Raw genomic sequence first — 14,351 nt, 5'->3', positions numbered from 1 at the left:
TATTAACAAATAGACTCAAGTCTAATACTGAACCCATGTTTATATAGGCACATATAACACAATAAGGTGGCATTCCAAATATGTGGGGATAGATGGATTATTCAACAGTTTAGGGATAAGTAGCTCCCCATATGGAAAAGAAAATTAAGTTGAATCCCTACCTCACACTACATTCAAAACTTAATTCCAGATGGATTTACAAGTTAGTAAAAAAAAAAGTATTATCAGATAAGCAAAAAATTTTTTATAATATTGTATTAAAGAATACATACAGAAGCAAAGTATGAAACTCAGAAATCTATACAAAGACAAATATTAGCTGAGTTAATAACAAAAATTTTTTTTTTAAGTTTTATAGACAAGACACCATGAAGAAAGTTTAAAGTAACAAAGAACTATGTTTGGCATATAATCTTTATAGAACTCTTATAAGAAAATATTCTAACGAGAAGATGTACAAAGGATATGCAATGACCAAAAAAAGGTCAAACTCCACACATTGAAAAATGTTTAATCACACTAGTAATCTGGGAAATAGAAATTCTAACAAGATAACATTTTCACCATCAGATTTTTAAAAATTTAAAGATTGATATTATCCAGTGTTGGAAAAAATATGAAGAAACATGTACTCTCATTCACTGATGGTAGAAGTGTAAACTGGAGTAGCTTTTTTTTTCTTCCCGAGTCTCAAACTGTTGCCCAGGCTGAGGTGCAATGGCACAATCACAGCTCACTGCAGCCTCAAACTCCTGGGCTCAAGTGATCCTCCTACCTCAGTCTCCCAAGTAGCTAGGACTACAGGTGCACAACACCATCCCCAGCTAACTTTTTTTACTTTTCGTAAAGACGGGATCTCATTATGTTGCCGAGGCTGGTCTTGAACTCCTGGGCTCAAATGATCCTCCTGCCTCAGCCTCCAAACATGCTGGGACTACAGGGGGACAGTATAGCTTTTCAGGAGTACAATTTAACAGTATCTATCACAAATTTCAACAGGTATAACTTTTGATTCAGAAATTCCACTTCCTGGAATTTATCTCAGAGAAATACACATATACAATTATATACATAATTAAGAATATCAGTGCAGTATTGCTGGAATAAAGTAAGCCTGAAAATAAATATCAATCGGAGAGTGATTAAATAAACCATGTAATATGAGTCATTTAATATGTACCATATATCTACAGATGTCATATATATGATACATACAAATTTTGGTAAATCCACATAATGGAATATAATAACTGTTAGAAAGAATAAGGACTGCTTGTGGGAATGTAAAATGTTACATTACAGAAAATAGTATGGCAGTTTCTCAAAAAACCAAAAACTGAATTACCCTATGATCCAGCAATCCCACCTCTGGGTATATTTCCAAAAGAACTGAAAGCAGGATTTTGAAGAGGTATTTGTACATAGCAGCATTATTCACAATAGCCAAGAGATAGAATCAACCCAAATGTACATCAAAGGATAATGGATGAACAAAAAAATATGGTATATACATACAATGGAATATTATTCAACCTTACAAAGGAAGAAAATCCTGTCATATGCTACAACATGGATGAACCTTGAGGACACTAAGTGAAGTTAAATAAGTCAGTCACAAAAATACAAATACAAATATTCCACTTATAGAAGGTATCGAAAGTAATCAAATTTATAGAAACAAAAAGAAGAATGATGGCCGCCAGGGGCTAGAGGAAGGAGCTGTTGTTTAACAGGTAGAGAGTTTCAGTTCTGCAAGATGAAAAGGTTCTAGAGATCCACTGTGCAGCAATGAAATATATTTAACACTACAGAACTGTGCACTTAAAAATGGTTAAGACAATAAATTTTATGTTATGTGGTTTTTAGCACAATTTTTTAACAAAAAGACAAAAGAAGGATTGTACTGACATACAAATATCTCTAAGATTTTTTGGGGGGTTTTTTTGCTTTTTTTTTTTTTGAGACAGGGTCTCACTCTGTTGCCTAGGCTAGAGTGCAGTGGCATCATCATAGCTCACTGCAACCTCAAAGTCCTGAGCTCAAGTGGTCCTCCTGCCTCAGCCTCCCAAGTAGGCTTTTAAATTTTTACTAATATTCATTTTAGTATTTGTGTGCATGTGTTTAATCAAATAATCTCTTCTATACTCTTTCCATCAATTTATAAGAATATAAAAATACTCAGAGTCTGGATTTAAACATACTGGCCTCTAAGACATTCTTTAGTAAAAGAACAAGCCACAGAGCATTACGTAGACTATAATCCCATTTACATAAAAAATAAAAACTAAAATACAACACACATATGCTGAACCCAAAGAAAAGGCCTAAAAAGATATTAAATAGATACCAAAATGTTAAGTGACAACTTTTATTAAGTAATAAGCCAGAAACAGTGAAATAGAAGCCTCATTTTTTATTTTGCGTACTTCTATATTGCTTGAAATTTTTACATCAGGCATATATTCCTGTATTATCTGTGTAAGTACATGTTTAAATCAAAAACAGATAGGACAAAAAGAGAAAAAATAACAAGATGACAGATTTAAACATAACCAATAAACATAAATGGACTGAGCCAGGAATAAGTAAACTACAGCCCACAGACTAAGCCCCACAGCCTCTAATGGCTGTGACCTAAGAAGGCTTTTTACATTTTTAAAGAATTGAAACCAATCAATCAAACAAACAAAATAAAGAAGACACCCTATGAGTCACATTTTTAGTGATATATTTCAGTTCAGTTTTATCAAACCAAGGACGGTGTGATTATTTTTCGTCAAATGTGACATTAATTACACCCAACTTTCCTTCCTTTCTTACCTTGCCAAAACTTTCTTCAAGGGATTCTTTAGACTCAAAGAAAGATAAATGCCCGCTATAATATCCAAAGAACTTTGAATAGTGGGATCACACAGGCCATTTTTATTTACTTTCACCAGTAAAGGCACAATCTATAATCAAAAAAATTCAAAGTAATTTTTTATAATAGCAAGTCTACCAAAGTAACATGGTTACAAATACTCTTTTAAGTATAGATTATAACGTGAAATGTTTTCCACACTGCACTGTTAGAGATACTGATTTAAACACCTATTTCACTATTTATTAACTTTTTTAACCCATGTCCCCAATACTTTCTTTACCCTCTAGACCCCCCTCCACTGAGAATCACAGACCTATCAGCGGCTTAAGGGACAAAACATGGGTAGCACTATTTAAAAACCTGTAATATATTTAATTCCTTTCCAAAAAAGTATCAGGCACACTTAAACAGTAAATCCTATTATCAAAATACTAATAAAGATAATCTTTATATTTTAAATTAACTTTTAAATGTACCTGTTAAAAAGTTCTGAAGATTTAGATTAATAGAAAAAATCTTTTAAAATTTATCTCCACAAAAATATATATACACAATGATCTCCTATTTACAGCTATAATTATGGTAAAAGCCTGAAGATGGCTTCTATTGATGCTTTGAATAAAAGGATATTATGCAATGAGCAGAAAAGGAGAAAAACACCTTCAATAATAAATTGATATTAAATAATTGGGATCCAAATTGTCAGTTATTTTTTAAAATCCCTAATAGCATGATCATTTTCTAGATGCATCCATGAATATCAATTCAGGCTTACCTGCTTAATACACTGGATTTGTGACACTCCATCCGTGAGTTGTACACAACTTAATAGCAAAGAAGCTAGATTTTTCCCTTCCACATCAGCGAACGCTATACATAACACATACACAAAAAAAATTATTCAATGATTTAGCAATATATGTGCATTTGTATTTGTTATGCATTCTACAAAATTTTTAAGTTTATAAACCAAAAAAAGAGGTAGAATTTAGTCTGAAGATAGAATTTTAAAAAAACTATCTTACATCCAAAACTAAATATAAGAAACATGGAAAAATTAAATAGGAAGCGTTAGAACATTATGTGCTATGGGGTCCCAAACATTAAAATACTCGGCTTACAAACTAGAAAATATAGTAAATACGTGAAATCAGAAATCACCTACATCTCAAAGTTTCAATGTCCTGATGACAAATGGTCAACGCAGCAACTTGCGTTTCTTTCTTCTTCTTTACACCCATTTTAAATAGAATAGTAGTCACTGCAAGAAAGAACACTTTAAGGCATTGCTAATGCAGAATTTCTCAACCTCACCATTACTAACATTTTGAGCCAGATAATTCTTTGTTGAGGGGCATTGGTATGTACACTGTAAGATGTTTAGTACATCACCCACTAAATGCTAGTAGCACCTTCCTCCAAGTTGTGACAATGAAAAAATGTCTCCAAACATTGTCAAATGTCCCCTGGAAAGCAAAACTGCCCCAGGTTGAGAATCACTATCTAAGGATTTCTGCTTTGAAAAAGAAAAACTTTTTAAGCTCAAGAAGAGTTTACTGTCTAAAGTTACTTTTACCTAATATGACTCAGTCTTTGTATTTTAAAATACAGCAAATGTTCATTTTAGTAAAACTAAAAGAAACCACCATAGATTTTTCCAAAAATAAATTGTGCCAAACTAACCTCAGTGACTCGATAGACTAACGGATCAGGAGGTGCCACTGTATCTTGATTTCTGCAAAAATAAAAAGTAAACTTTTGCATACTATCCTTGTGAGTTTGCTTTAACAAATTAATCAGATCATAATGGGCTAAACAATCTTACTCAAAGACTATACACCACTACAAACAGTCCCATGAAATCTGGAAACAAGACACTAGGAAAATGGCACAGGGCTCTTTTTTTGGATGCAGTTAGCATTCTTAGCAGTGTTTATTATGCAAACATTAGAGGACACAGCAGTGCATTTATAAAAGGCACAAAGCTAGAAGGACACCTTGGATGATAGGATCAGGATTAAAAACAGCTCATTAAACTGGAATAATGAGTAACATGAAATTTACCAAGATGAAATAGAAATAAATGTAAAAGGCTGCATGTAGATTAGGAAAAACACAGAAATACAGGATGGGGAATCAGAGGGAGGTGAAACGTAGTTTCAAACAGCTCAATATGAGAGCCAACAGCACAACATGACTGCTAAAAGCCACATTAGAAGTCAGCCAGATCAAGGGAGTGCATGATTCCTCGGTTATCCAAACAGGTCAGGTGACATGTAGAGCATTAGGTGCAGTGCTGGTGGCCACACTTTAAGGAGCCATAACAACTAATAGAGTTTCCAAGGAACAACTACATTTCTGAAGATCCTAGAGAGCACCTCCTTCAGAGAACAGCTCAGTTACCCAAAGGAATCTGGGCTAGAGAAAAGAGGACAGGAGTAGTTCCTTAAAATAGCTGCTGGAATGTTTTGGAGAAAATGGAAGTAGATTCCTTTTGTCTTGCTATAGCATTAGTAAAAGTCAGTGCAAGCTTCAGGGAGGCAGATTCCAGCTCAATCAATACAAAGGAAGAAGTTTATGGTCCCACTATGGAATAAGCTACCTTTTAAACAGAATTTCCCAACATTGGGACTATCCACACAGAAGATGGACTGAACACTTTTCTCTTTGACTCCTTGAAGTAGCTGGCCTCCTAACTGGTCTCCTCACTTCTACCCTTGCCTCCAAAGAGTCCATTCTCTTCATGGTCATCAAAACAATCTTTTAAAAACTCTAATCAGATCTAATTATTCTCTTGCCTAAAACTTTCCATGGGCTTCCAATCACACTTAGAATAAAATCCAAACTTGAGAGTTTGGCCTTCAAGGCCCTAAATAATCCAACCCTGCCTTTCTCTGCTGGTCTTCTCAAATCAATCTCCTCCTCACCATCTCAGGGGCTTTGCACCTCCTGATGCTTATTGCCGCCTAAAAGGCTTTATGCCTTCCAATACCTCTCGGCCTGTTAATACTCATTCTGGCACACCATGGTATAATACAAAGTTAGAGAGGATTGAGGAAAGGTAACTGGGGAGATTATTCTCTGGTGAATGGTGAGCGAGTATGCAGAATAATTTGATCTTGGAACCCTCAAGGCTACACAAAAATAGACTCCATGATTACGCCTTAGGTTCAACGAATGCCTAAACGTGTGTTCTGATGAATTGGACTGATTTTTCCCTGATGACTGGGAAAATCCCGTGTCCACCGCAAGGTCCTGGCTCAGTGGCCAGAAGGTGCCCAGTAAATAACTCTCCTGCGTCCCTCTTACTGCTTCCCTTTTGAACGCTGGTTCACTATACCACCTACACCTCTCTGGCTCACTCCCCCAAATATTTCTCTGGGCGATTTCTGAATCACGTGGAGTCCGAGGAATGACAGGATGAAAAGTGGCGATGCTAAACGATGGGCATTGGTGTGACTCGCCAGGCGGCCCAAGCAAACTGGCCAAGCCGATCGGTGGAGAGTCACGCGCTACCGCGGGTCTGGCAAACAGAACGCCTGGGAGCCAAACCTCGTGCCCGTGGGCGTCTGAGAAGAGTCGCAGCCGTCTGGACGAGTGCCGGAAGCTGGTGGCGTTCTACGGCGTCTCTGTGGCTCGCAAATAGGTCTGCAGTCCACTACCGGGTCAGGGCACAGCGACGGAGGCAGGGGACCGGAGGAAGAATCATCGCGGGAATTGACCGAATGCAGAGCCTCCAATCAGGAGTTCGGCGAGGCCGTGACGTCACCGCAGGTGGGCGGTAGCCAGCGGATTTGACTAACCTGCGACGTTACAGTCAGCGCTGTACCTTACCTAGGGCTTTGGGTCTAGCGGGGTGAGTTGCGACAACGCTAACCTCATCATCTTCACACGACTGGGTACCTGGGAAGTGCCTTTGTCCTGATCCAGATCTTCTACCCTTCTACTCAGTTTACTCTGTGCAGAGACGAGGAGAAAACTACCTCTGAGCTTTGGGAACGAGAAGCCCAGCGACTTTAGAGCCTGTGAGATAGGTAGGGGGTGGGACGGGGATTGAACCGAAGCCACGACAAGAGTTTGGACTAAAATGAAAAGTGCCGAAATGAACTAACGTATGCCAAAGTGCGTTTTTTTATTCAGGAAATAGTTAATGAACTCTATTGCTAGAGCGTTGCCAGGCGCTAGCCTTGAAAGTTACCCCTTATTTAGGATATATATATTTTACACAGCTCATACAAATGATTATAGACAATTGGGTGCTTTGCCCCCTCCCCTAGAAATGGGGTCTCACTGTGGTGCCCAGGCTGGCCTTGTACTCCTGGTTTCAAGGGATCCTCCTCCAAAAGGAAAATCACAGTCTCAGGCACCTGTGAAGAACTGGCCCCACACAGATCATTCATTAAGGAAATTTCTTGCTAACCTCCCATAAGCAAGGACGTGCAGAGTGTTCCTATGTCTAGCCCCTAAAACTAAAGACAATCTGATTCCACATTAATAATGAATTACAAGTTTATCTTACAGGTAACAGAATGGGAGACATGACAGACTCAGATATTCTTCACCTACCCTGGGACATCTACATAATTGATGTGTCCTTCACTCCCTTATTTGATGTAAAATGTAGATTTCTTGGGCCTCAGAAGAATGTAACCACTACCTCATAAGCCACCCCTCCCCCACACACACACCTTTATTCTTCTCTCTGTATGCCTTTAAAATGCTGAAGGTTTCAACCTCCCCTTTGGTAAAACAGCCACAGCTTGTCTGCAGTTCCTGTTTTTCCCCCCAGCATGTCCTCAAAATCCTGGTTTAAAAAACCTCCATTGATTGAGATTTTTGCCTCAGTCATTTATTTTGGTTGGCACTGCCTTCTCGGCCTCTTGGGTAGCTGGGATTACCGGCACTAGCCGTCACACCTGGCTCATTCAGTCCCTTAAAAATAAATAAAATAACCGAGTGCCAAACACTACTCTAGGAACTGAGATAGAGGGCAAGATCAGGAAACAGACATGATACTATCTTGAGGAGCATTAATTTGGAAAAAAATGAGAAACCTTTCAGTTCTCTAAACCTTTAGTCAATATTTTTCTGAATTTTATATCACCTTGCCTTTTTTTTCTTTATAGTTTTACCACGTGTCTGTATCACTAAGCAATATCTTGTTTTGTTCAATTTCAGACTTTATTTATGGAATTGTATATGTACTCTCCAGTAATTTGCTTCTTTCAGCATTGCTTTTGGATTCACCAACATAAAAAGTGGCTGTAATTCTTCATTCACTGTTGTATAGTTTGCCATTGTTTAATATGCTGCATTTATGTGTCCATTCTACTACCTCTTGACATTTGAGTTATTTCCAGCTTTTACTCTAAGAATGCTATTGTGAACTATTTTGTGCATGTCAACTGATGAGTGCGTAAAGAATGTTCCCTATAGTAAATTTTTCTAATATGTTCGGCAAGGACTGATAGTATGGAATACATTGTACTTTAGAACCAAGTACATATGAGTACTCACACATAACTGAAACAAAAATTTCTTGAAATAGTTGTTAATCTATCAGGTCATTGAATATGAAATGTCCAATTTCGAATCAAAAGTTTAATTTATTATACCTCAAACAAGTAGCAACACAATTAATGAAAGTATGCGCCAAACTATCAACACAGTTTTGCCATCTTTACCCAGCTTGTTTATGTCAACAGCAAAGAAGCCTAGAGAGCAAGTGGTGATGAAATCACAAAAGGCGTTTTCCACAGCTTGTTGAGAATTGAATATTTTTCCTTGTAAGAAGTGGTCCAAAGCCTGGAAGAAGTGGTAGTCAGTTGGTGCAAGCTCTGGTGAATATGGTGGATGACAGAGAGCTTCCAAGTCCAGGTTCTGTAATTTGAGCAGTGTTGTTTATGTGACATGTGGTCAAGCGTTGTCTTGCAACAGGATTGGCCTGTCTCTGTTGACCAATCTCAGCTGCTTCATCCCAAGCATCCTCATCATTTCATCCAGTTTGTTGCAGTAGACATCAGCTGTTATCAACTAAACAGATTTCATGAAGCTGTAGTGAATAGTACCAGTGCTGGACCACCAAACAGACACCATTAGCCTTTTTTGATGAATATTCGGTTTTGGACTGTGTTTCAGCACTTCATTGTTATCCAACCATTGTGCCAAACCCACTTGCAATTGTCAAAAAGTATCCATTTTTCATCATATGTAACAATACGGTGTAAGAATGGTTTGCCTTTATGTCAAAGACAGCAAAGAAAGGCAAGCTTCAAGACAATTTCTCTGCTGTTGTTCATTTAATTCATGCAGAACCCATCTATCCAGCTTCTTTATCTTGCCAGTTTGTTTCAAATGGTCCAATATTGTTGGAATAGTATCATCAAACCTTGCTGCTAATTCATGTTGTAGGTTGAGATGAACTCACTTCCACTATAGCTTTCAGCTCATTATTACCCACCTTGGTCTCAGGTCCCCCACATGGCTCATTTTCAAGATTAAAATCACCAGAACAGAACTTCTCAAACCATCGAAGTACTGTGCATTCATTAGCCACATCCTTTCCACACATTTTGTTGATATTTCAAGCTGTCTGTTGCACTGGTTCCACGACAGAACTCATATTCGAAAGTAACATAAACTTTTGACTTATCCATAGTTTCACAAAAATTACTTTAAAAAAAAATCAAAAGGTAATCACAAGCCAAAATGTGTGTTTGAAAGACTGAGGATGCACCTTTACCATAAAAATAAAACAAGAAATGTCAAGTGAAATGTCAGAGATATCAACTGTCAAACTTAGTTCTTAAGGAAATCGGACATTTCAAAATTAATAACCTAAATGTGTTAAAAGGTGATCACTGCTATGGGGGGAAATGAGGGAATGAAAGATGAGAGTATAGGGGAGATTTGTTGTCATTTTAAATAGGGTGGTCAGGGTAGGCCTCATTGAGTAAAGATTTGTAACAGATGTAGACACCCAGGGAGGGGTAAGCACTCCATACAGCCACTAGAAAGGTCCTAGGGCAGGAACTTTCCTGTTGGAAGAACAGTGAGAAGACCAGCATGGCTGGAGCCCAGCAAGCAAAGGGGTAAGTAATAAGGGATGAGATGAAGGCGTACAGATTGTGTGAGGACTTCAGGTTATTGTAAGCACTTTTACTTTCACTCATAAGTGAAATATGGAATCATTTTGAGAAAAGTAATGGAATATAATTTACATTTCAAAAGAATCACTGGAGCTACTTTGTTGAGAAGAGACTGTACCAGATCCAGGAAGGCCAGTGAGGAGGTTATTACTGTAAACTAGGCAGGCAGGATGCCAGTGGCTTAGACCAGGGTGGTAGCAATAGACAGTATGAGAAAACTGGTTTTTCTAGGGATTAAGGGAAAGGATTGAGTCAAAGAGACCCAAATATGAACCTTTAGCATTGACTAATAAACTATTCAACCTGAGTCTCAATTTTTCATCTTTTAAGAAAAGCTGTAAAAATACTTTGCTATATTGATACGAGAATTAAATGAGATGGCACATGTAAAGTGTCTATCATAGTTTCTAAAACATGATACATGATCTACAAATAGTCTCATTTTACTTTCCTCATTCACTTTTGACCCTAGACCACAAACTCTTGGTAGGCTGAATAAAGTTTTCCCAAAGATGTCTATGTGGTAATCCCAGGACCTGTGAAAATATTACCTTACATGGTAAGAAGAACTTTGCAGATGTGATTAAGTTAAAGATTTTGAAATGAAAGATTATCCTGGATTATCCAGGTCGGTCCAATGTAATCACAAGGGTCCTTCCAAGAGAGAGGTGGGAAGATCAAAGTCAGAAAAAGGAGATATAATGATGGAAGCTGGGGTTGGAGTGATGTGCTCTGAAGATGAAGAGGCCACAACCCAAGGAATGCAGGCAGCCTCTAGAAACTGGAACAGACATGCAAAGGATTCTCCCCTGGGGCCTCCAGAAGGAACACAGTTCTGCTGACATCTTGAGCCCTGTAAGACCCATTCTGGGATTCTGACCTCCAGGACAGTAAATATGTGTTGTTTTAAGCCACTAAGTTTGTGGAATTTCTTACAGCACTAGTAGGAAACTAATATGCTCCCTCAATGAAGAAGGAGGAAAGAGTGAACAATAGACTCCTCTCCTCCACCAACCCCAGTATCCAGGCCAGACTGACCTCAGAGCACCCATCTGGCTGCCTCCCTTCAACCCATTAGTTCAGACACCTGAGGCTGAGGAAACTAAATCTGTACAATATTTTGTGGGCCAGCTATGCTGGCATTCCTGGAGCTAACCTTTTTTCTCAGCCAGACGTGTGGGAACAGGGGAATTCAGGCAGAGAGGCGAGGACCATCTCATAGCTATGTGAAAAATTCATGCAAACTCAGTGCCTAGTCATGATCTCAGAGCACGCACAAGCGAGAAGGCACAAGGTGAGGATTTGGGGAAGGAATACACCATGCTGTCTGCAGCAGGCATGCAGGAAACCTTTGTGCTGTTCTAGGAGGGGAACGAACTTCAGAGGGTGTCACAACCAGAGTCAGCTTAGGCTGGAGTGAGTGTATCATGAACCAGAGACCCTTAGAGACCACCACTCACACCAGCTCCTCACTCTGGGAGCTGCGAGAAGGGGCTGGGGACCCAGGCAATGTCCCTCCACCCACACAGGATTGATCTGGGCCCCCACCCCCTATACTTAGACCTCTCCTGGACTAGGAAGAGCTTCAACCAGGCCCCTTCCCTCAACCTCAATAATTTTCACTTATTCCTCAAAACAGACCTGTGAGGCACGCAGGGCGGGAATTCTCCTTTTTTTTTTTTTTTTTTTTTTTTTTTAACTAATGAAGAAATATGTCCAAATGGAGCAAGTGGCTGTGTGCAGTAGCTGGTGATATAGTCCAGAGTCTTTCCATTATATTCCAAACTCTCCTTTTTATATGCAAACGGGCCAAATGTGGCAGTGACACTTTCCTACAAAATGAAACAATGCCATAATTACAAGGGCTTGGGAATTAATGGTGCTAAATAGGTAATTTGGGTTTAATGTTGAATCCTGGAGTAGGTGACCCAGGGCCAGAAAGGATTTCCAAGTGTCACCTCTGCCATCTAGTGGTCAAATGACAATATAACTGCAACAACTGAGTATTGGTACTATCATCGTATAAAAGTCATGCATGACCCGAGGGTTGGGTGAATGATTTGAGTCTAGGCTCTCACTTTTAGGGCCTGAGATGACAAAATAAAATGTTAAACATACAAATAAAGGTCAGAGGTTTTCCACTGTACCTCTGCTGAGGGCAAGGAACTGCACAGTTCACAATGGAAGAGTCCATTCATCCATTTATCCAATAAATGTTAATTAAACACTGTCTTAGGTTGGTTCCCCAGGAAATGGTTTCTAGGCAGAGGCTTGCATGAGGCAGGGTTACTGGGTAGTACTCTTGAGCACAACACTTCAATAAAGAAAGCTGAAAATATTTGCAGTGAAAACTGAATTCACTTTCTGCTGATACACAAATTGAAGAAGAAAAATGCCATCCGGAAACAGTTCTAGAAAAACTTACCTAGGAAACTTAACCAAACAGTGGGAGATTACGTTGGCATCCAACCGTAATGGAGTATGGCTCCCTGAAGCTCTACCCAAGAATAGGTGACGGGGCTTTCCCTGTATCCTGGGGCCTACAAATGTTCCAAGCTACTGGAAAGGAGGGCTGCCCGCAGGCAGGTGTCATTCCTGGGGGATATGTTGGCCGCTGATCTCCCAAGATACAGCACCCTGGTGCAATCCAGAAAGGCAGCTTCTTGGTACCTGCTTAGGTGGAGCCAGGGAGGTTTGGTGCTGATTCTAACACTGTTCATTTGGTCCCCCCGACCCAACCCTGTTGCCCCAGCCCCTTTCCTCTACATCCCTTGTTCCTCCTCTTCCCCCTGCTGCGGAATCTCTATTTCCTCTCAGAGAAGAGTACTCAGATCCTTGCCTGTGATCCCCAGCCTGTTACTTATAGCATGACAATGAACTCTATACCCTCAGCTCTTCAGGGCTTAATATTTGAAATGCATAAAATTATTTCTCCACTATAAGTTTCAGAAAAATCATTTGGGACTTAAAAAGCCAAATATCACCTTTCTTGTTCCCCCCCCTGGTTTAGCTATGGCATCCATTCTCTAAGGCAGGAGGGATGGAATTGCCCAGAGGTCTTGGGTGGGGCAGAGGACCACGATAGAGGTACCTGTTGACAATTCTAAAATCTCTATATTCAGAACTTTGGTTACTTGCCTTCAAACAAACATCTCCATCTGATGTCCTGCCTCAAACCCCCAATTCTTTTTACATCCATTCTTTCTACCTAACTAGTTCCTCCTCCTGAATTTTCTACACAACTTGTGCCCTAAGCAAGCAAAGAATTCTGGCAGTCTTTTCTTCCCCCAGACTCTCTCAAACTCCACTCCCTCCTGGGTGATTAATCATCAAGTTCTAGATAGTTCTATATTTGCTGTCACTGCTCCAATTCAAGACACTGTGAACAACCTCCTTGTCCCTGTAGAGCAGGGTTTCTCAATCTCAGGACTATTGACATTTTGGACCAAATAACTCCTTGTTGTGGGGGACTGTCCTGTGCATTATACGATGTTTAGCAGCATTCCTGGCCATTACTCACTAGATGCCAGTAGCACCTCCCAGTCATTACAATCAAAAGATATCTCCAGACCTATACTGTACTAAGCCACATTGGAACCCGAGGCAAAAGAAAAAATGCGTGCCCTTTATGCACTTACCAAAATGTCCTCTCATATTTTGAACCAAGTAGAAAAAGTTAAGAAAAGTTCTACAATAACAACAATAGCAAAAAGACTGAATTCACTCTATATAAAATTTGAAGGGGAAAAAAAATATCCGGAAACAATTTCAGAGAAACTTTGAGAGCCCAGTGTGGGGAACCCTGGGGAACTGCACAGGTCTCACAAGCTGGGCTTGAACCCCATGGTACCTAATCTGTTCACTCGCCTTTGTCAATCCCCATAAATCCGCCTGATGGGGAATGTGTGATAGCCATGTGGACCTCGGGAACCCACGCTGATTGGAAACAACTGTCCCCCTTGCACAATAATATGGGGTCTAAAAACAAGACACAGCCCACCTTTATTGAAAACTTCGATTTTATTTTATTTTTTTAGAGTCGAGGTCTCTATGTTGCCCAGGCTCGTCTCCAACTCCTGCCGTCAAGCGATCCTCCCACCTGGGCCTCCCAAAGTGCTGGGATTGTAGGCATGTACCACACCAGACCAAGAATTTGCATTTCTCATAAGTTCCTGGGTAACACTGAAGCTGCTGGTCTAGGCACATTGTGAACACCGCTTTAGAGCCTTCCTTCATGTCGTGCCAGTGAGAATGATTTTTTTCCAAAATACAAGGCACTTCTCTGCTGAAAACTCTTCAAAAGGTCCCCATAGCCTGATGAATACAGTAGATGCTCCTTA

General features: G+C 39.7%; 1 protein-coding gene across 1 annotated transcript in view; it reads right to left on the bottom strand.

Annotated features, from left to right (window-relative positions):
* THADA (THADA armadillo repeat containing) overlaps window positions 1–6,482 on the bottom strand; it is a 307,357-nt gene extending 300,875 nt beyond the window's left edge. Inside the window, exons 1-5 of the mRNA XM_069494327.1 lie at window positions 6,416–6,482; window positions 4,547–4,598; window positions 4,029–4,124; window positions 3,639–3,733; window positions 2,821–2,951 (exon numbers count right to left, since the gene is read on the bottom strand). Of these exons, the coding sequence (XP_069350428.1) occupies window positions 2,821–2,951; window positions 3,639–3,733; window positions 4,029–4,104 (302 nt within the window). The 5' untranslated portion in view covers window positions 4,105–4,124; window positions 4,547–4,598; window positions 6,416–6,482. The remainder of the gene's footprint in view (window positions 1–2,820; window positions 2,952–3,638; window positions 3,734–4,028; window positions 4,125–4,546; window positions 4,599–6,415) is intronic.
* Window positions 6,483–14,351: the final 7,869 nt, after the last annotated feature.

Source organism: Eulemur rufifrons, chromosome 19 (assembly GCF_041146395.1).
Source record: "Eulemur rufifrons isolate Redbay chromosome 19, OSU_ERuf_1, whole genome shotgun sequence".
Classification (NCBI taxonomy): Eukaryota; Metazoa; Chordata; class Mammalia; order Primates; family Lemuridae; genus Eulemur; species Eulemur rufifrons.
Note: the sequence above shows the minus strand (reverse complement) of the source record. Positions and strands in the feature narration are given on the sequence as shown.